The sequence below is a fragment of the Bradysia coprophila genome, chromosome X (genome assembly GCF_014529535.1).
Source record: "Bradysia coprophila strain Holo2 chromosome X, BU_Bcop_v1, whole genome shotgun sequence".
Lineage (NCBI taxonomy): Eukaryota > Metazoa > Arthropoda > Insecta > Diptera > Sciaridae > Bradysia > Bradysia coprophila.
Genome location: NC_050737.1, coordinates 8,012,395 through 8,036,677, shown reverse-complemented (window position 1 = coordinate 8,036,677; position 24,283 = coordinate 8,012,395). Strand labels below are relative to the sequence as shown.

Here is a 24,283-nt window from a genome sequence, read left to right as displayed (position 1 = left end):
GAATTCAATGTATGAAAATGCACATGAACAGCCAAAGAGCAGCAGTGAACCAGTATTTTGTAACACAAAATCCTAATAATTTCAGAGCTCGTCTACATGTAAGTTATTGTTTGACTTTTTTGCTGTTGTGTACCGTCACCGTCGAGCGTTTATTTGAAGAAAGATATAATTAAAGTTAAGTTAATTTTAATGTGTGCGTGCAATCTGTGGAACGCTCTCTACATGAAATTAAGTATGTAAACCGCAAAGTGGTAATTTTGTTTATTGCTTCGTCTTGCACTCCTTTATCATTTCGAATGCAGTCTAGAAACTGTATTTTTCGTCAATTTTAATCGTTAAGGTAAGTACCAAGAAGCATCAGTTTTTATTGATTAAGTGATGGACATGCTGTCTTTGTGGTTCTATGCTCACCTCAACTTGATATGTTTTGAAAAGTCAAAAAAGGTTTTTTCCTGATGGTGACAAAATACTTTAAATCGGGCTCGGTACCCTGAGTATGGAAGAATTTTTCGTTGGTCTAAACACTTTTGATTTTATCTAATGTTGAGGACAATAATTGAACAACAATTATTGCCGAAAAGCCAGTAGTGTTACCGGCCAACAGTGATGTGCTTTATACTTAGGGCACCGAGCCAGTGAATATTACAAAATTTTTAAGTTGTTGGCAATTATAGATCACAAATTGATCAAATACTCACGATGAATACATCACAGACAGCCATACACTGACTGTCATAATTTTCTGTTTAAAGTTAGTCATCCGAGCAAGGACAGAAGTAAGAGATGATCTTCGGTTAACGATGTCTCATATAGTTAAATGTATATTTAAACGGAAGAAGTAATAGATTTTGTGTCAAACACTAACACTATACGTTGAAAAAAAGATGGTAGCTTTTTAATGGTTGAAAGCTTCAGAATCAATGTGGCAGTCAGTGAAACTAGTTCAAATTATTAAATTGGCTTAATCAACGTTATTATTATATTGTCCAAACAAAACAAAAATTACAATGTGGTCGATAATCCAGACAAAAAAAAAAGAACCCACGAGTCCCAAAGCAAAAAAATTATTTGGATATTCGAAAAGATGAAGATAAGAAAACTATATTCATTCACATACACATAGGGCGTGGCGACTTCATTTATTCTTTTCTGAAACACAAATTATTGGTAATAATAATAAAGCAAAAAAAAAACACTTGCTTTTTCGATTTACGTAAGGTTGTGTGAGAAAAGCAGCCATTCTTTCTCACAAAAACACAACGAATCAAACAATGAATTTTTTACAAAAATCTATATACCAAAATTATACATATAACTCACGACATAATATACATGTTTTTTCGAAAGAAAATGTACACAAAAAAACGAAATATTTTCTGTTGTGGCTGTACATAATAATTTAATTTATTATTTTATATACATTGCCGTATCGTGTATATAGTATTTGTACCTACATCCATGCCTAATACAATTAATGTTTCTGTGGTATTTTCTGTATTTTCCCCGGCTTTCAAAACATTAAGCTGTAATTTAACTGTTTTTAGTAAAAAAAAAAAAACTTGAACACGAACATTGTGCGGTTATAATAATTATATATCAATGGTCGATGTTTATTCCATGTGCATGCAATAAAAAGTGGCGGCGACGACGTCTAAGCATAATTTTGAATTAAAGCATACTATAGAGGTAATATTATGCGTACTTATTTTACTCCTTATTATATACCAATAACGAAACTTTAATAATTTTAATAGCTAATACCTTTATGTGGAAGATGAAAATTATACACCCAGATTAAAAATGGTCGAAGAGAACGAAGAACAGAAGAAAGAAAAAAATAATACAAAAATATTTAGTTGTGTTAGTGTGGTAGAGAACATAATTATAGTAAGACACGAAAACGTTATGAACAGAAAACCGCACCGACTTATAAATGATTTGTGGTGTAGATGTTGATCGTTATATAGTATATTATATTATATTTAGTTGTAACATTTAATAAAAGCCTTACAACCTATCCACCATGTATAAATAATAATTGGAGGCATACATTTTCGTGAATTATTTTTTTTTTCTCAGTGAAAATTAAATGTATAAACTCGAACCAGAAACAATGAACGAGCAATGAAAATCGTGCTATTATCTTCAATTAGATATTAAATTGTGTCCACGAGAAATCCATTTCTTGCAAGCGAAGTTGGTATGTAGTCTATTTAATGTGGTGAAACCCCCTTCATTTAAAACAAAGAGTTTCTCTTGGTAAAACAGTTGATTGGGTTGGATAATTCACGATAATTTCATATTATGTACTCCCACAATAGTAAACCGTCTGCTACTGGCCTTGGTACTTTTTTTTTCTGTCACGCAGGAAACATTTTAAAGTGCCGGGAGAGGTAGGGATAAGACAAAGACTGACAAAGTAGAAGATAATTTGGTTAAAAATAGGTTGTTCAAAAATTAAGAACTCAAAATTTAATAAAATATTCAGACTCTGAATTTCAGAGAGACTTAGAGGTTTAAAAATTGGACTCCGAATCACCTCCGCTATCAACATTTTTTAACGGGCGGAAACGGATTTGTTCTGGCTCTATCCATTCCCAAACGTTTTAGTTGTCCTCCAACATAACTCGGCGGTTCGCTCATGGTAAATTTTAAAAATCTGTGAAATCGTCTATCAGCGGACGCCTGAGTTTCTACAGTGAACGCTGGAGACGATAGAGCGTGGAAAACTATGGAACAGATCACCGTAGAAAATGCAGACCTCCGCCAATTGCAATAGTTTTGTATGACCAGTTACCTCAGATCCCAACACTTTGAAACTAGAGTTTTCAGTCTTAAAAGTGTAACGCAAATCTGTTCGGATCTCCAAACCTTTTAGAAACAGCTGGTATCGGCAAGACAGCAATGAAAAAAATGATTAATGACATTTCCTCAACTTTTCAGGAAAAAATAGTCATCCGTTATAGACAAAAATGACAAAAATAAGAGATGAGTTCTGCCCAGTATTCTCTTATATAGAAAAATTGCACTCAAACTAAAGAAGTAAAAGATTTAACATCAAAACCTTGAGCGACACTTTGAACGATTGAAGGAAGAGATTTAACCGCGATGAACTGAATCAGCTCAATTTTACTATTTTACTATAAAAGATAGAAATTGACAACGCTTTATGATAGAGCGGTTATGATCTTATAATCGATCATTATCGTTACACACACAGCGTTATGTACCGTTCAAATGTGTTACCCAAATATTAACGCTCTTTCCGTAATGGAATGACAGAAAATTTTCGTTTAGATGAAATTGCTGGCTCAAGTTCATTCATTATTTTTTTTACGATCAAAACACATGGTGACTGTATGATGACTATCATTCAATTTTGACGACATTTGATTTTTAACATCTTCCCGCAACATAGTATTTATACGCTAGTATGAAACGCATTCTTTTCTTTATCCAAAACTTAACTCGTGTCAAGGTTACCATGCTCAAACGCTGTTATTGTATGTATATATACAGAAACAAATTTCGAGTGTAATTAAATGCGGCAACTACACACAGACTCTTGCGTTACTTCTCTCAAAAAAAGGTGATAAACATCATTTAGCGCCGCGACGACTATTGAAAATCAATATTTAAATAAAAAAAGACAAGGACGTCAAATGATTTATGGATGTTGAACAAGTCTGAAAACGTCTTGTTTTTATAAAACCCCAAAAGCCTATTTTACGATCTTTACATTTAATTCTGAAGATAATATTTTTGCTGTTAAAATAAATAATTTGGGGTTTTTTATAGGACATAAAAAACATTTAGGTAAACTACCCGTTAAAATATCTTGCGGTTGAAACGCATCTTTTTATCTTTAAAATAGGGTGTTTTTTTCGGATTATCTTAAATGGGGTGTTTTTTTTCCTATTTTAATTCGTCGTTGTCGTTGACGGGCTGGGTGACTTTTTAAGGCAAAATTCATCCAAACGAAAGAAAATATAACATAAAAACAAGAGCTGCATCTAACCACCCTTACGGAGTACGATAAAATTATTATAATATTCTGCTTTGGCGAGGGTGACTTTTAAACTGCTGGAAAGAATTAATTTCCTGAAAACGTTTTATATATAGTGCAATAGGAACGGTATACGCGGTGGATATATATATTTGCTTGAAACGTAAGCATAAAGTAAATATATATAAGTTTTCGAAAGTAAAATATGTTAAGTTCTGTTTAAAGTTTTAAATTTATTGCCGTGAATGTGTTTGTAAATAAAAAATATGTTCGCCTTAAAACCATTTTATTATATCAGAATCTAACGAAAAAAAATAATATTTAAATGGGAAAAACCATTAAAACGGCATAACCCAACCGACTTTATATGTATTTACGCGCGTAGATTTCATGCATAATTTCGATTAGTTATGGAGCATCTATCATCGAAACATACTGAAAAAACAATTAGACTCAGGCGAAAGTTGACCACTATTCAACCCCTTCATTCTGATACATTCTCAGATGTTCGAAATAACTGTGAAGTGTTCCATGGGATGAGACGGTTGAAAATAAATTTGTGATAATCCAAAAAAATTGTTTTTTAATCACAAGGGGTTGGGAATGTCCGGAATGTAATACATAAATTTTAATGTTTGTAAACTTGTAAAACTTGCAAAACCCATTACATCGTTGAATTCAGTTATGTCAACTGTATCGCCGCGCCGAGAAGAACCACCCAAAATAACCAGTAAAAGATTTGTTACTGCACTGAGAAGTCTTTCACAAACAGAAGTAACAGATTTTATTGCTTACCATGCGTGATCAACTTTTGCCGTTTATTGTAAAAGGTAATAACTGTTTATACATGACAATGACAGTCAGAGATTTTTTACAAACGCATAATGTTTATAGTGTCTTAGCTGTTTTTGTCAATACAAAAAACTAAAACCAAAAATTCTCAATGAAAATTCCTCTAATTTAACTTTACTGATATTTAGAAAAATCCTTGAAATTTCGATTTAAAGTCACTAAACAGTGCATAAATGACATACTTAACGTTCCCCCTCACAAACAAGCTCTAATTACTGCGTAATTCCAGCGTAATATCCGTGGGTTTAAGTGTCTTATTTTTTGTCACTCTATCGATATTAATTTCAACTTCTTGGCCGAGGGAGAGGTAAAGGTAGAAAATTCTTCGTCAAGAGAAAAAATTCTCAAAATTTTCTTTTGAAAATTTCTGAAACTTGAGAATCATTTGATCAGAAAATCTTCAAAGTCGAAAGAAACACTCAGAAAACTGAAAACTATCCATTGACATCTGCTGTGTTAATTCTCAAACAATCGGTTTAATCAGTTTGTAGTTGACTTTTATTTTATTTTTTTAATTTCAATTTCTTCGAGAAAATATTTGCAATTTTTCAGACGTTAAAAGCGAATCCAGACCTTCTTTGACGTTTTTTGAGGTCTAGTCAACCAAATAATTAAATTATTAATCTTATCATCCCTTCGGTACGTACATACGTGTTGTAACAGTATCTCATATGGAAAGAATCGGTTTAAGAAGGTATGAAACAAACAGATACTCCCAGTTCTTTTACTTCATCCGATAACTCTCACATATTTTGTTGTTAAACGCGATCAGCTACATGTTTATCATGATACATGATTCGCCATTACAATCACAAAGCTAATCGTTACTTCATCGGATCGGATCGGATCAAGAATTATATAAAAAATAAAAAAATTTAAAAAAAATGCGAAACACAATTAAATATGGGATCGAAAATGCAATATGGTTGGGATATATTTGTGTAGAACACGTTCAACCACAAATTCGTCATTATGTGTCATTAAATATTTAAAATGATAGGATGAATCTTTAAATAAAATTTAAAAAATAATATTTTTGAGATACTTACCGCCATCGTTAATCGAGAGCTTTATCTCACCTAAAAATACACAAAAAAAATCATAAAAATATAAAATAATCGCAAGAATAATTTAATATAATTGCATAAGTGATCATTTGTTATTAATTTAATTGCAAAAAATTTGTATGTATATCGCGTAAAACACAAATTGCCGGAAACTAATCGTCCATATACGGTAATTATCTAACACGAACTATTATATTAATTGCATAGGATATGTATATATAATATACCGATAGGTACAATACAGTGTCCATCTCTCAGGTATACAACAGCAACACCATCAACGAAAAAGGTAAATAAATAAATTCGGAAATACTGACCTCATGCGTCATTAATAAGCAAAATATGTGTGAGCGAAAATCTCAAACCGAATAATACGGATTTATGAGCACACATACAAACTCTCAGCGATATACTTTAGATATTTTATACATTCGTCATTTCGTATCATTTATACCATTATAGAGAGTTTCAAGTTATTTCAATTTAAATACAGTGTTAACAACGTTAATTATATCATATACATATAGCATTTAATACCTTAAATACACGACAAATCTAACGAAAAGGTATGTCTGCATACGATATTTTCCACACCGAACATTACATCGCACATGTTCATAAATCATTTTCTAACCGAAACAACAATCTGGTGAAAATCGTGGTTGACACGTGATTCGCGGTTATAAATTATTTGCGATGGTAAAAGGGCTGAATGAAAATAGCTCTGGAAAGACATAAAGTTTACCCCTATTATGCCAGAATCGTCGTCGTATTTACGTTTTATGTGTTTATCTACTTGTTGGAAAAGTCGTGCAGTTCAAAGAGTTATGATTTCATGAATTTCGGGACTCTATAGCACAAAGCTCACAGTACATTTGCATTTTGGTACAACAATAACGCACAGATATATAACATTTCCATGATATAAGACACCGCATTTTCCATATGAATAAGAAATCTACAATTTATGTGTGTTGTGCAATAGAGATTCGAGCATATTAACATTTATTTTATTTCGTTCTATAAATCAAACGACTTGTAATTTTTCCTATCCGGTATGTTATGCTGAAGACTGTTGGGAAATTGTAGAAAAATAATATCATGGAAACATCTGCAAATTTAGGTCGCCACTTTTTCATATATTCGTTACGACTCATTAAGTATTGAGGCGAGTAGAAATTGACTTACTGATCTACAAAAAAAAAAACGAAAACAAACAAAACAAATCGATTCCACCTGTGAAATTGAAAAAAAATCGGCCAAGTATGGTCTGAAGATACAAGGTCATATTGTGATTGTACTAAAAGTTAATAATTTTTACTGATTACAGTCGAGGAAAAGTGAGTTCGGTATCCACTTTTCTTCGTGTGAAAGACTTTTGATGGAAGTCGGTCAAGACCAATTTATGATCAATAATCTTTTTGAAATTTCAAACAAAAATCAAACGAAACTGAGAGTTCGACTCGGATAATTATGCAGACAAAATCCTTGTTTTGTAAAGTGCTTACTTCTCCACCTGATAACAATTTAGACATCGAATAATGAACAGCTATTTTCTATAAAAAAAAATTATTAAGTCAGTAAGAGAGAATCTTATACTCTCAAACTCTGCGCCCAGTTAATGTTTAAAATATTGTAATTGTTGAAGACGTAACACAATATTCCCTAACCTGTTACAAACGGTAGGTGATTCGCAAAATCAGGTGTTAGACACAAAATCTTTTACTTCATCAGTTATAGAATACATTTAGATTTTCGTCAGAGTTCATTGCTTTTTCGTCGGCATTATCGACAACAGATGACTAAATGATTTTAACAGCTACATCGGAAAAAGATGAATATTGAGGAGCAAGCATGAATGCAAAATTGGTACGTACTGATGAAAACAACGGTATCTCTGATGGAACAAGAAAAAAAAAACGCGTTCGGCTTTTAAGTAGAAGCTGGCAGCTGACCATACAACATAGTTCAAAGATAAGCACGATAAGTAGTAGCACTATCCAACTTGTTGTGTAAACGATCTGCTATAATGTTATGTTACAAATGGTACAAATATTTGCCTTCGTTCTCTTAAGATTTTTAAATTGCATTATTCGAACTCCAATTCGAAATTGATGGATGTAGAAAAATACTAATGAATAAATATGGTCAAATGCATTGCTTTTCTTTAATTCTAACCGCCTATCGACAATAGTTCTTCCAAATAAAATCTCCATTAACATAAAAAATCAATTTTTATTTTATGCGATAAAATGATTCGTCTAAACTCGTCAGCATCACACTGTGAATGAAAATGAAGATGACACAACACATTACACATTTATCGGCAATGTTTGACATGAATGTTATGCCATATTTCCCTATTTATTTTATTACCACTACATACAATAACATTAAACTAAATTGTCGTAAAAATGGAAATTTATATTTTACTGCAAAAATTGCCTTTCATGGAAATATGGAATTTCGGTCTGATTGATTTGGTGGTAGGATGAATTGAACTTATGGAATCTGAACTGATTTCAGGAAGCGTGCATACATTACACATTGAAGTGATTCAAAACGTTCGTTAAAAATGGTGTGTTAAGCCAGCATTACAATAGGATATATACGTAATTTGAGTCGAGTTAGTGGACCACAGTAAATCAACGTTTTTCCCTTCTGTGCTTTAACGAAAAGGCATTTCTATGTACAAAAAAAATTCATTCACAATTTCAGGATGTAAAAGAGAAAAAAAAATGGTCGAAAAGAAAAACTTCACCAAACGAAGACGAATATATATAAATGTAGTTGCATAGCAACTTCCACTAGTTACAACCAAAAACGAACAAAAAAAAAATTCTGTCATATCTGCGATACAATTTTCGAATGTCTCCAAAGTAACTATATATTCAATTCGATCTACAAATTCTACCATACAGGACTTATGTAAATTTCCTACATATACATGCTATAGGCCTCAGAAAAATACATTATCTACAATGAGTGAAGAGTGACATTTTGATTGACAGTAGGTGTGGACAATCAGTCGAAATGAAAGAGGGTTTATCTTTGACTATACGTTACATTTTGGTTGTGTATGGAGCGTCATGTGTTCCGTATAAAAATTAAGTAAAACTCTGAACATTATTCCAAAGGGTGGTTATAGACGTCTGTGTGCGTATGAAACATGTTGTTTTTCCATTCATTAACACACACACACACATCCATAAACACACACTTTATACTTTACAAATGCGTTTTGGATCAAGTGGAAAATATTTTTTGTTTTGTTTAAGATATCAACATCTGATTATTCGGATTAAAATTTGAAGCGAGCTTTGAGATCGGTTATTACTCCCATCAAACAATCATGCTAGAGTGGCACATAAAGGAGTGTGGACGATTTTGTAAGGTTTTATTAGCATAATGTTTGCGCTTGGATGCTATATGGTGAATTCAATGAAAATTTTGTGAAACGAAACGAACAGTAAACCAATCAAACACTCCCCCATTTTGAGATATTGGAAAACGTAAACATAATTATGCACGAGAAGTTTTGCCACAATTTGAATAACTTATTTGCTAGCGATTTATTCACCAATGGGTTTTCACGCATAGGCCAAGGCATATACACATCGTTTGCATAGCGGTAATTACATATAGCATTACAGGGAATGTTTTGTGGATAATAGCATTCGTAAATATAGTTTACCATTTATGGGAGCAATTATTAGTGGGTTGACATACACCACAATCAATTGTTGTGTGGACACAGGTGAATACGTAGCAAGGTCCGCATCGAGGTCTCCATCTTTCAGTGAATGTTTAGTTTTAGTATTTTCATGCCTTGGGCAAAAATTACGGAATTTAGGCGCTCAGCATGAAAAGTTGTATACGCATCTGTTGCAGGGCCTTTTATAAGAGTTTCGCACTGGGGGGGACTTCAATTTAAGGCCCCCAATTTTTTCCGTGAAGGGGACCTATATTTTTATTGTGAGGGGCCTTCTTTGAAAAATTAGACAAGCTTCAAATTTGACAACTTTAGTGACTAGGGTTACTGTCAGGTGCCGCTTAATGTTGAATGTATATTGTGTGTTTTATCTGCAGAACATTCTCTGATTTCACAATCTTTTCAATATTTTCTATATTAATTCCTGGAACACTAAGGTATTATGGATCATCTATCCGAAAAAGCTTTATTAAGTTTCCATAGGAGGACATGGACAACTCAGTCAAACTTTCACGATTTAGTGGCGTTTCGAAAAGAGTTATTGTCAGTTCTTCGGCCCTTACTTGCCTTTTTGGCAGTTATTTTACGAGTTACAGGGAGAGAAAAGTGTAATTCGTCATGTTTTCTGTTTTGCCATTTGTTTTAGTTTGTAAATGATTCCACAAAAAATTTGTTTAACAAATGAAAATCTAGATTTTTATTTTATTCATCCTTGTTTTGAGCGCGTGCCTAACCAAAATTCAAAAAATTAAAATCTTCTCTTGTTCAACGAACTTTTCTTGGAATCAATCACAAACCACAACAACTCTCAAATGAGAAAATATGCTGAATTTCACCTTTGTCTCCCTGTAAGTAGATCCAACGCAATCTTATTTTTACTAGTTACTGGGAGGAGGGTGATCAGAAATCCGAATAGGCAATTTATAAGTAGAAACTTAGTTACGTTTCTAACGCTAAATATTTTGGTACTTGACATTTTTATATAACTGAAAGAACTTTCCGTCCGGAATCTAATACCATACTTTTTCGAAATAAAAAATCTACTAAGGAATTGATAATTGATAATGAGTTAGTGGAACTGGATTTTCTTTGTTTCAAAGTTTTGTTCTTGGAACATTTTGACGGAAACCAGTAGTATTCATTGGTACTGTGAAGATCAAACACTTCTTAATTAATCGGCAATTAGTTTACGCTTACAGAGTTTATTTTTAGAGAAATTAGAGTTGCTTTGTCCAATTAACCACACAAGCAACTTCCGGTCAGCTTTTTGGGTTCGCAACGAAAAAATAGAATTGTAAAATTTCCCTAATAATTCCAATGGTCCTCGGTTTTTTAAGCTTCCGTTAAAATGCTAAAAGAACAATGAACATAAAGTCACCATCTCAGCGTCAAATCGATTAACTTATCTTAGGGCTATTATTCCGATTCTATTTTAAAAATCTTCTATACGTTCTATGGTCGAGTAGTCAGACTTTAGGTCACTCAATAGACCTTAGATTGGAAACTATCCAATTTTCATAAGCTTTTCCTTTCCTCATTCAAATTGTAGTTACCTTTTTATTTCTATTTTGTGAATCTAAACTCTTTAACCATCGAATCCTTAAGGACGAACTGAAGAAGCCACAGCAATCACTTAACTAACGTGGAACAAAAAAGAGAGCCGAATAACATTTACTCAAATACTCTCAAATACGGACGAAAGTTTTATTGTGATACTTCGCAGTTGACTAATAATGAGCTGCCGCGCAGCGATCTTTTTTAAAGAATAACAACTTCTTATAATTTTGGTAACTGACTGTAAGTGAGAGACTGTAGAGTATTTTTTTAAAGTGGGTGGCACTGGGGGGGATTTATAAAAAGTGGAGGGGATTCAGGTGGGCCTGGAGGGGATTTTTCCCACGCGCTTGTTCCTTATAAAAGGCCCTGATCTGTTGTGGACGGTTTATTTTAGGCACTTTCGCTTTCGCTCGTAAAATTGCCTAAAATATTCCATCCACAACAGATACGTAAATAACTATTTCCCATATAGTTGTATTTCCGTCATGGCGCTGCTGATATGAATCATTTTATAAGGTAATCTCGTCAGACAAAAGGGAAAACCGACAAAATGAAATCTCTTATGCTTAAAGAATGTGAGAGCAAACAGGGTAGAAGTCAACAACGTGAGAAAAAGCTTAACTTCAATTCCATAATATTCCTAAAAACTCTTGAAAATTTTTAATTAAAAATCCTAAAAGTTACCAAAAGTTCTTCTTAAATAATTCCTAAATCTTTGAATGGTGAACTTAAGGATTTTTTAAGGACTTTTATTGAATTCGTAGGAATTAAAATCCTACACTCACGGAATAAAACAAGTCCTGGTAGGATTACCACTAATTAAGGAAGCTTGCTGTTGGTTACAAACGAGATTTTATTTTTCTGACATTGAACGTTAACTAATTTAACTTGTGACAAGCAGTGAAGCAGTGAAAACCGTTTAAGCAATTGAAGTTACAGATTTAACGGTCAAACCAGTCATACTCTTCTCCGTCTCCAAGTGCTTTCTAACCCATTATTAATTTGCTTAATTTATAGAAACAGACTATCCATATAACGTCTAGAATGTCACCCTATTTTCATATCAAGACACTTGAATGTCTATATAAATATTCTTATGACACAGTGTTACCACTTGATACATGTTTGCAATGAAGTTTTTGTACATTAGATGAACTTTCAACAATCTAACAACACCACAAAAACGCCTTTCGTTCCGTACAAAATAAGATTATGTCCAGCCGTATAAAACGGCATAACAAGAGAAGGGTTTATAAACAAGCAAAACTTTATCTAATATTTCTTTAAGCCAATATGAATATGAAGTAAAGTTCTCGTAAAAGACATACAACACACCGAAATTTTGATATTCTACTGTGCTATCCTCAAAACAGCATCATCATATAATGGTTAGTAAAAGTTTTTCTTCCATTCATTTCAATGAGGCTTGGTGGTTTGCTATATGAGTGTGTTGTACGTATATATGTTAAATAAAACGAAAAATAATTGTTTGTGTATATATTTATACGTAAAATACAACAAAATGGTATTATAAATGAATAATGCTTTTATTAGAAATATTTGTGGAAAACCACCCCCAATACGACAAGAGAAAAGGAGAGGAACGAGCGCGCACAAACATAAAAACTTGTATCTGTATAAATAGTAGCAAAACCAAAAATAACCGTGTCATGATCGAATAATATATTTTGATGATTCAAAAATGACTTTGAGTTTTCATCTATATTAACAAATCAATAACATTTTGAAATTTATGGGCAAAAATTGTTATCTTAATTTTCGGTTAACATTTTTCGTTCATTCGAACACAAAAGTGATAGAACATGATTTTCACGTATCTCTGGGGCTACTATTATATATGTCTGTTCTCCAGGTTTGCGGATTTAATTTCTATGAATGGTAGACAATGAAATGATATTTAAAATCGTTTTTACTGAACTTTGGGGTATATAGTTGTGGGGCTACCGTTTTTATATTCGTTTTTTTTTTCATGAATACATACTGTGCAGATTGGTTGCTGCTTTAGCATTTATTTTGAATTACAAATGAATAGACTGATGGGGTGTCGGGAATAACTTTAACGATTGGATGTTCTTCAGTTTTTACTTTAATACCAAAATCGAGCTATGAGAAGAAAGCAACGCCACAAACGAATAGGTAGAAGCGCGCATATCATTCTGTGATAACAACAACAACAGTAAGCGTTTAAACAACAAAAGTTGGATACTTTATGGCAGGTCATATTTTAGAGGAAATAAATTCCCGAAAATTCCCTAATTTTTCCGTCTGTTTCTCTAAAATAACAACAGATCGAGGTGCCTCAGTTTTATCAATTACATTCGGGTGGTATTTAAGAATTCAAGAATTTTCGGAAATTTAAAGAAATTTTGGGAATTTATTTTCGTAAAATAGATCTTACTTTATGGAGCTTGCTGTTTATAAAGGGTTTTCATTGAATCGATCCCAACCTAGCCACCAAGATACATTCAGCGACTAAACGAAAATTTAAAGATGCTTCGCCCATCAAGAGTTTACAATTTTCCGCACCTTTTCCGTTCAAATTTCAAAGGAAAGCGAAAATCAGAGCTCAACGACGAACGATCGCTCAGCTCTTACCAAATTGTCAAATTGTTAGGAGCGTTCGATTTAATTGCAACTTAAATCCCCACAATTGTGCATTATCCACATCGAACTTACCCCCCATTCAAAGAAAATATCGAACAACAATATCATTGTACTGACCTGCTGCTTTTTTTCACCGCTGGCGTCATTTTTTATGGTTGGTAAAGAATATACCATTTATAATTACAGTCTTAGTTCACCGCAGGTATACATGGAGAGGAAAAAATGGTGTTCCCCCAGAGACATTGTTTTAAGACATTTTATCATATCGAAAGTAAAGTAAAGTTTTATTTCCACAAATTTTTTTTTGCGTTCGCATACATAAATGGGATTTAATTGCATTTATACAACGTCTAATATGACATTAAATTACGGGATTTACCAGATAACACAGTTCATAAAAGAAAGTTTATTTTTCTACCAATTTCATGGTTTATTATTCATAAAATATGTTTTCGGGATATCTTAAGTGGAATATGACTTTAGGTAAAAGATTTTACATAATTCTTATTTGAAAAACAAATTAGCCCCATTCAGACGGCGATAATAAAAAAAGTGGCCACAATGAGAACCATATTATCATAGCCTTTTTGATTTGATTGCAACGTGAAAAGCCTGTTTACGACAGATTTGACCTCAGGCCTGGATTGGTCAATCCGGCGACAGAGCATTTGTAATGGATTTGGGTTGATTTGAAAATCTTCGTATAAAAAGGGCCACATCTTGTACAAAGTTGTAAATAATTGTTAAGTCAACCAATCCTAACTGTTCAATCTTCAAAACTGATAGCACAAATGTTAAACTAAATGAAGTAAAAGATTTTGTGTGGCGATATATAACCAATATAAGAAATAGATTTAATAGATTGCATCGTGATTGGTTTTTTCGTTGCCAAAAGGTCAAAAATTATCAAACATTTTTTAATTTAAAAAATATTTACAAATCGAAAAGAAATCACTGAAATGACCACTAGATGATTGCGTATTCATTGTTATTGTGATGCTAACTGATAATCAAATTTCATCTGGTCCTACGAGAATGGTGAATTAAAAATTGTCATCACTACCATTTTTTAATAGTTTTGGGCCTGCTATTTTTATAATGTTAAACCCATAAAGAGTACACGAGCATCATGAACAACCAAATGCCCTGTTTTCATTTATTTTTCTACTCAATCATTCCTAATAATCAACTACACGATGAAACGAATTATGATTAACTACTGATTCGGGCATTCCGAAGCAAATGATTTGGTCGCTCCTTTATTATCAAACAATTTATTAAAACCTTAGAATCACCCTTAAATTGAGGATGGTTTAAAAGTCGATATTCTTAGCTTTGCACATTAACTTGTATTGTGAAACTAAACAGATTCACTTGACACAGAAGCGCCGGTTGTTGGTGAATTTAATATCACATAGTAACTCTGTCCGGATAATGTGACTGAAGCAAAAACAAAATTAAGAAATGAACGAATTGTCATGAATAATATTTCTGAAAAGGATCAGCTGGTACTAAAGTCGTGAGATAACTACAAGCCATCGTTTCACGTTAAATTAGATGCACCGTGAAGCTAATTCAATAGTGATTTGAACAGTATCCTCTAAGATACTCAGATAGTCTGTTTGACAATTGCCAAAAACTATGTATTGCGTTTGAATTTGGATTTATTTAAAATTACTAATATGGAATGATTTTCAAGTCAGTGTCTGAGTCAGAGGTCCAAAGTCATTTTATCTGAGCACCCCTTTAGAGTGCCGAATACATGCCGGATTTTTTTTTCTTCAATTTATTCATAACTCAGTTAACTTCGTTGAATCAGCGCCCTGAACCATGGGCCACTTGGTGCCTATGAAGATAAAGCAGTGGTCTAGACAGAGACAACGAAAGATTTTTCTGCAAACTGTTAATCATCTGTTACTGACAATAACTTAATAATAAAAGATGACCTGTGGTTAGTGTTTACTTATGTAGGAAAGCGTACACTGCTAGCAAATGAAGTAAAAGAATTTGCATCAAACAAAACCGAAAGAAGTACTAGATTTAATGAATATGGTCGTGCGTCTGCCGTTAATGGAAGGAAAGATTATTCGTTTCTAAAATTAGATCATTTTCCAAAAAAATTATAATTAAAAAAGCAAAAATCCGACCGATGATTTTCCTAACCATCATCAAAAATACTGTTCGGATTTTTCCATTTTTACTGACACAACTGTGAAAGGGTTTTTCAACAATGCAGTTTCCAAAATGCCTTTCCAGAACAAAAGTGGTAATTAAGAAATGCAACAGATTCATTATGGTGAATGTATAGCATATCACAATTAAGCATTCAAAACGAGTTCCCTTTTTCTCAAATATTGGTACAAAATTCGAAAAGAAAGTCGTTGTGCATCACATTAATACACCTTCTCCCTTGTCAAACTATCTTTTCACACACAATGTCAGAAGAGTAAATGCTGTTTATATTTAGCATATACCTTTTTTTTCTTCATAAAAACATAAACGTAATAATAAAGCACATGATTTTTTCAATGGTTTTCCGTTCACACAACATCATCTATCACTTTGTTGACCTTTTTTATTTGGAGGGAAATTCATTATAATGCGATGGTGAAGTATACAATGACAACACAGTATAACGGTAAGTATAAATATAAATATCACTCTCTGTATAACAGCATATACAATGTATTGTTTAGTGTAAGCTCTAACAGATAAATTATATATTGAAAGGTCAACGATTTGTCAACGCGGATCGTTTCATTTGTCACGCCAGATTTTCATCCTTAATATATTTCCATGTTATTTTGTGATTTTGATTTTCTAGTTATGTTCGGCTCTTCCATAAAAAAGCAGTTTAATATTGTAATGGGATGAAATCAAGATGAATGATCGATTACGTAGATTATTGATAAAAAAAAGTGTATTTGACAGCATATTACTGTCGATTTGTTTCAATTTCAATAGGAAGAATAGTACAGCGAAAAAAATCTGTAAAACATCTTCATAACACTGATTTGTAGACATTACACCACTGTGTTTGTGTGTATCGAAAAGTTGAAAAACAATTTCGGGAAATTATTGTTTGCTAAACAAATATTTTTGCTTGTAAATAGATTGTTCTTATGGGATTATGGAACATGCCGGTGGGCTATGGGGAACGACAAAATTATATCGGATTCGGTTCTTTCTTTTCTCGGTTAAGATGGTAAGTTGCATGCTGTTTTAGAATTTCGTCTTATCTATCCTGAGAAAATTGGGTGAAATTACATCAACTTGTTTCAGAACGCTAAGTACGGTTATTTAATCAGTTCAGAAGGGCTGATACATTTTGCAATCGGTTTTGCAAGTCCTCTCAAATTTTCTGAAATGATAACAATCAATCTATTACTACATCTGCTTGAACGCTAGTCGACGATTGAAATAAAATCTTTTACTTCATTTATTCAAACATACAGTTAGAGGCAGTGAATTTTCAGCATTAATTTTGTCCAGCTGTTTTTCAGCTGATCCACACAAACTACTCAAAACAACTCAAACTACTCATGCATGAGCATTTGACTTGTTTACAGGTCTGTTGTGTAAGAGTTTACACATCGTGTGCTTTTTCTTTCACAGTATGTGCTGCTCTGTAGTGGCTATAGCTACAGTACTCCAGCACGTGAAGTGTAAGTTTTTTAGTGATGAGGCGTTTTGAAGAATTTTATTTCTTCATTTAGCTAATGATTCACTGAAAAATAGCGTGTATAAAGTTATGACTACCTCTCTTAGTTTGGTCATTTCTTTGCCACTGTCGCCATGGCCTGATGAGAAATGGTATTTTTGAACTACATAATAATGCAACATGTCGAAAGACATATTTAAGTTCCTCACAGATCGAAACAGTGGCCAAACGTACCTCGATATCAAAACTGTTTATACGTCCTTATAAGGTTTTACTACTACGACGCACTTGCGTGTAGCAGCTTCAACCGTCTAAACAACTATAAACAGTTTTGATTGTATGTGTGGATCAGTTGAAAAACAGCTGAAGCAAATTAAAGCTGAAAATTCACTGCCTCTGACTGTATAATATACATGCTACATGAGTCGAAAACCGTACTTTTCATGTTTTAAGCACTTCTTACGACGCCCTTAGCATGTAAAATCCTTTACATAACACGGTATAAAAAGATGATAAGTCTAGTTTTTGAGTGTTTATTGACCTCGGCTTCGCCTCGGATCAACAAAATTCACATGAAAACTCAACTTTTCATCTTTTTATACCTAGTCGTGTAAAAAATACTATTGTAAAGGAGGATATTGATTGATTATATCTTGATTCGCATGCCTTTTGTAAACGGTGGACGTGTCCTGAGAATTCTCTGATTTCGGAAAATTGTAAGTTTTTAGATTGTAAAATGTCTGCAAAGTCGGATTAAATGTATGATTGTTTCAGTCCGTCTACACATTAGATTTTAATTAATCTGATTAATTGTTACATCTTTGGCGAGCTTCCAGATATCATTCAAAATTGTCGATAAGGAATTAAAAGTCAATTCAAACGATGCCTTAAAAGTATTTTCTCTGATAAGTAGCCAATTTTTCTATCTAAAAATACACCCGACAAAATATCCAATCCTGATAACACCCATAATATCATCGAGTTATTATTTAACTCTTCGATTTATTTATGAACACCTTCAATAATAAATTCTATCATTCAGATTTTCTTGTACGTGTAAAGAACATTCCGTTCGGTTCCTTATCCACACAATCCACCATATATTGTAAAGTGTAAAACTGTGTGCTAATTTACCTTAGGATTTTGCAATAAATAGTCTAACAATAAATTATTTTCAACAACTTTCCTTATCTCTTTTTAAATACATATAAAATAGTAGAGAGCAGTCAGTTTGCAACAGTGGTGAAAATTTTTTATAGGGTATAAATTTTGCTTCGATTTAAATTACCCTCATACTTTGCCATGCGGAAATTCGTGGAAGAGCACAATATCATGGTATTTTGGAGATATGAAATGAGAAAGATATAAACTCAACGCTGTGTTCATATCTTTGAAAAGGAAATTTATAAATTTATATAGAAAAAGTGTGGTTGGGGAAGCATTCAAAATGAAAGAAAGTTACCCAGCGCTTCCTTTTTTTGAATATTATGCATTGATATGTATATACATACAACATACAGATATATTTTATACATATATATGTAGGTTCTACAATGTATACGAGTGAAGTACAGAAGCAAAAAAAAACACAGTTTGTCGTACATATGTACGATACTAAACAAAACGGTAACACTAAGCTGGGAATGATATACACTTTACATTTTATGTTTAAAGCAGAACGACGATTTCATTTGGCACTAATAAAAATATTGATAGTCATTTGTATAACATGTTAACTAGGCATGAATATTTCGAAATTTATGAGGTACATGATAAAATTGGTTGTAATGTTTAACGCGTTTAATTCAATAGAAATTTCTTTCAGAAACGTTACGTATATTTTGCAGAATTTTATTGACTTGAGCAGTTTTTTTTACGATGACGGAAAAAATGTTGTCGGTAACAATTGAGAAGTAAATGATAACGTGAATGACGTTGGTTTAGAAGCATTAGACAGAATTTTTTTTGGACTATATGAACACTTAAATGCAGAAACGGAACATATCACATTAGCGAATTATAGGAGAAATGAAATTTCACGGATTTCGCTCCGCCTGAAATAGTCTTTGACCATGTCGTAAGAAGTTCTTTTTTAGTAGTTTAAAATACTTTCATTTTTTTATATATCGCTACTGGGACACGTTCCTTTTCTGCACATAACTTCTCAAATAAAACGTATGGATTTTGCCAGAAACTTGGTTAAATCTGATAGAATTAAAAACTTGTCTCTGCGTATTATGCAGTCTTAAACGAGGTAATTGAGTCTGAATGAACATTACAGTCGATCTTTACATTTTTTTTAATTGAAAGAGAAATGTAGAGAAGAAATAGTAGCAATTTGCATGTGTTAATATATTCACGGTTGTTTCCAAAAGTGTAGCGTACATGAGAGATGTTGTCACTTTAATATGAGGGATTGTTTTTTAGAGCTGAATGAGTAAAAACTGTTCGTTTCACACAACGTTTCATAGATTTAACGGCAGTATTCTAGCCTTGAGTCTGTAAATTAATTTATTACTAAAAATGTTTCGTTGCTATAGCTTAACTTAATTTAATTGCAAACGTCAGAATATTAGGTATTGAATCGTTGAATCTATTACTTCTGTTGTTAAAACCATTTTTTTCTAGGTATTAAGTCTTGTACTTCGACAGATGTAACATACATTCCATTTAATAAGAGGACCAGATACAGTGCATATTTATTATTGTCGCCGTTGTTGATAACAGATTATTATCCGATTAACTATACCTAATAACTGCGCCTTACCGCGATTCTGTTTGATTTTTATGTTAAAACGCAACATTTCTTTCACATTAGAACACAATCGCTGCTGTCGTATGCACATATATCGACAAATCGATATAAATTTTAATCACAATATGAAAACGTGAAACGAGAGTAAAATATTTCGTTATAGTCTAACATAAGGCTCGAATCGAAACGACAGTACAAAACTATTTCAAAATGCTAATAATCCGAATACATGAAAATTCAATCCACCCATAATAGTCAGTAAATTATCGTGGATTTAAAGATTTTCATTCGGAGATTTAAATTCAGCGAGGAAATAAATTTCTCTTATTTATACATATACGTTATACTGTATATTGTCTCGGTTTTAGTTGTGTGTAAATATCTAGGCTTTAATTTTGGTTGTGAATGATTTTTCTTTTCTTATTTCGTTTTTCTTCTTTGTGTCCATAAAATAAACGAAAGAAAAAACTTTACGGCTAAAATTCTTTCTGAAAAGTAATTTTCTTTGAAAATAATTGCGGTCCATTTTGTTGTGAAATTGAGACAGGATCTCGTTTAACAATATCCTTCCACCAAAAATATAGTATACAGAACAGCATTTATATAGATGCGATGAATACATAATTAATATTGCGTTCGAAGATAATCGCTTCTGATTATAATGTAAATATTATGCAATAATACATGTTCAGCTACGTAGATAAATAAAACAAAATTTTAATAGGAAAGAAAATCATCACTTCATCATTTGTTACAGTTTAAAGTCCATAAAATATAAAAAAAAAACATTTATAGGTACAATAAACAAAGCAATTTATTCTGATGAGCAGTAGCACAGGAACATCCTCTAAAAATCACAACGGGGTGGCTTTAATGCGCCATAATTCAATTATAAAATTGTGAAGAGTCATCGTGGTTAAACATTGTATTTTATGTGAGGGTTTTGATATTAGTTTTTTTTTCTTCGTTCGTTGGTTGTTTTTTCTTTTAAGAAACAAAACGATTTTACTTTCATTTGAAGGCCGAACACACTGGGCCTATACTCTCTCGCTTATGTACTGCGATTATTTTTTTTTCTTTCTGTGTTACTCAACGTAAATTTGTTGCAAAGTTTTTAATTTAAAATTTATTGATCCGAAACAGCGAACATAAAAAAGCTTTCATAGCGTGTCTAGGCAGTAAAGAAATTCAGTTGCTTCTGAATTTGTCACGTTAAATAGTAGGGGGATGAAGTATAATGCAAATAAATGAAAGAATGTGAAAACATTTGCCAGGAACGTTAATTAACTGATTTCAATTATAATTGAATTAATTCACTAGGTAAATTATCAACCTTCACACCATTTCTCAATTTCTTTTTTTTTTTCAAATGAAAGAAGTCATTTGAGCGATATATGTTTGTCATGGACACGACGCACCAGTTAATTTTGCGAGTAAAAACCTAATGCATGCAATATGCTAATTATACTTGAATAACTGAACATCGCAAACCGATCGCAATTTGAAAAGAAAGTGCTCTTGACACCATTTCTGTTTAAAATTAATTTTTAGATTAAATTGTTCGCAACGCTTACTGTCTAACAATATTTGTACGTAATGCAGATACTTAGCGAACTCAATACTTACAAAGCCCACGCCAATAGTTTCATCTAATGTGCTCCGATAAAAGTGATCGATGTGCGTATTGGATATTGTGGTATTGTGGTTCGGGACGAAAGCTTTTAAACATAATTTTGTACAGTTTAAACATTAAACTTTTCAACTAAATCTGACGGTTTTTCATATATGTTGTTTGCTTGAAATAACATTTAATATAAACTATTAAGAAGTTCAGCCATGGTGGGACCTAGTTTGAAATATTTGGAATTCAAGGGCAATGTTTTCAACCTAATAAGGATGGTTGATGGGGGGATGCATTTGAGACATAATGTATGTATCTGTTATCAACTACGAAAATAAATAAAAGCGATGAGTTTGCGTAATATTCTCTTATAATTTAAAGTGTTTGTTAAAACTATGAAGTAATAGATTATGTATCAAAAACTAGATAATATTTTCAACGAGGAAAGAGGCAGAAGATTTTACGCGGATGGTTTTACGCTTGTTGTCTTTCTGTCTGATTATTGAAACAAAAATCACAAGCGCAACCCGGTGCCTCGCTAAGGTGTTTTTTTTTGTGTAAAAAACATCCACCAAATGTGATTCAATTTATGAATTGAAGGAAGGTTCAAAAACCGAGTTAAAGAATCCATAAAGAAATTACAGCAAAACGAGCGACTGACGTTGTCTTACCTTGGAATAAAACAGTTCTCGAATATGAATACCGCGTTTGTCTTTAAAGAAAATTTTCATTTCAAATAAATATTTTCCACATTTTCCAATCCCCTCGAAAATTTGATTAAATTCTAAAGTAATTTTTCAACCCACCAATAGACATATAATATACATTATATTTGTAATTTTATGTATAGAGTTTCTTCAATGACATGATTTCCTACTATAAGAGGGGAAATTGTGGATTAGTATAAAGTTATCTCTAATTTGTGGAGGATTTGTGATGTCTTTCTTATTGTCTTTTGTTATATACGGACCGTTTTTTTCTTCGTCTTACTTCCTTTAACCAAAGAAAATACAAAAGCGGTTACGAGTAGAGATGTCTTTCTGGGAAATTGTTGGTGCTACGACGTTACGTATACGTATAATGTATACCATTATATAGATGGATACACTTTGCACTCAAGAGGCGCTGCTCGGTGTAGGTAGGCATTAAAGAAACACACCAAAACGAAAGTATTTTCAAATTTTATATAATAAGTGAGTATTAAATTTCAATCACTTTAATTTTCAATTCAATTAGAAATTAAGACAAAAATAAAAAGGAGGGTTCGGAGATTCAAAATAAATTATTTCATGCATGTCGGGGTATTATAATAGAGGCTAGAGCATTTTATTTTCATTACTTTAAGTGTAGACTGGCGGAGTATTTCATGCATATATATTTAAGAGATGCACTAATTGTTTCACAAAAAAATTCATCGATATTGATAATCGACACAGGTCGGTGTGTTGGGGTCTCCTTTAAATTTATCACAGACAGTTTGAATGAAAAGAATCGAATCTCTGAAAGAGACGAACTTTAAGTTAAGAGACTGTGGTACCACAATGAATAAAATAATTGTTAACAATGAATGAAAATTCCAAACGGATCGATACGGAAAAGCATAACCTTCGACTGCATTACATTATGAAAAACGGGGAAAACATTGTCAGAAAAAGCCATTAATTTTAATTAATCTGATTTTCTCTGAAATTTCGGATTTGATTTTATCATTTGTATTATAATTGAGAATTAGATGAGTTGAGTAGGAACGTGAAGAAGTTCGTCGACGGTTGTTGATGTGAATTTTGATCATTTGGTTTTGTAAAGCCATCGTTTCATTGTACGACGTAAATTTACATTGTCTCGAATCGTTGTTGAAGATAACGTCAATAACCTGGTTCATATATCGTCATGTTGTGCTTCATTTTCGGTAAGCGAAATATGTGTCAATTTGAAAATGAATAGTTTAAGCACAGACAGATCATTTTAATCGCTTAAAGGTAATATCAGATTTCGATAGTAATGCAGATAATTTTGTAGACATAAGACGTCCATGCGTCTAGGGCCAAATCGAATTCGATCGAACCACGGAAGATGTAATTCAATGCTACACAAGTTCCACTTCGGCATATCTTCAAACTGCGACTGTGAGTTTAAAAACCAAACAATTCATCACATTGTGAGTGATTGTCCGAGGCGAATATTTCCCGGACTTTTTTAACAAAAAATATTCTCCGCTCGACTGGATCCACTGGATCCACCTGGATATCGATCTTTAGTGTTCCTACGCTTTTGTTATCTTATCGTTGTTGTCAAAGTTGGAAACCTATACGAGCAAATAAAATAGGGATGACATATTTCCGGAAACAGACCTATCCTAGCCCGAAGAAGTAAATGTTTGGCAAAAAAACATCTATCCCAAATCTTAAGTATCGAACCCGAAGGTTT

At 32.5% G+C, this 24,283-nt stretch overlaps 1 protein-coding gene across 4 annotated transcripts in view; it reads right to left on the bottom strand.

The window, feature by feature from the left end:
* Window positions 1-24,283, bottom strand: part of LOC119085767 (homeotic protein proboscipedia) — a 73,201-nt gene that overhangs the window by 33,734 nt on the left and 15,184 nt on the right. For 2 of the 4 annotated variants that reach the window (XM_037196252.1, XM_037196253.1), the window contains exon 3: window positions 5,908-5,937. The exons of the other annotated variants lie outside the window; for them this stretch is intronic. In XM_037196252.1, the coding sequence (XP_037052147.1) occupies window positions 5,908-5,937 (30 nt within the window). The remainder of the gene's footprint in view (window positions 1-5,907; window positions 5,938-24,283) is intronic. 4 annotated transcript variants of the gene reach the window in all.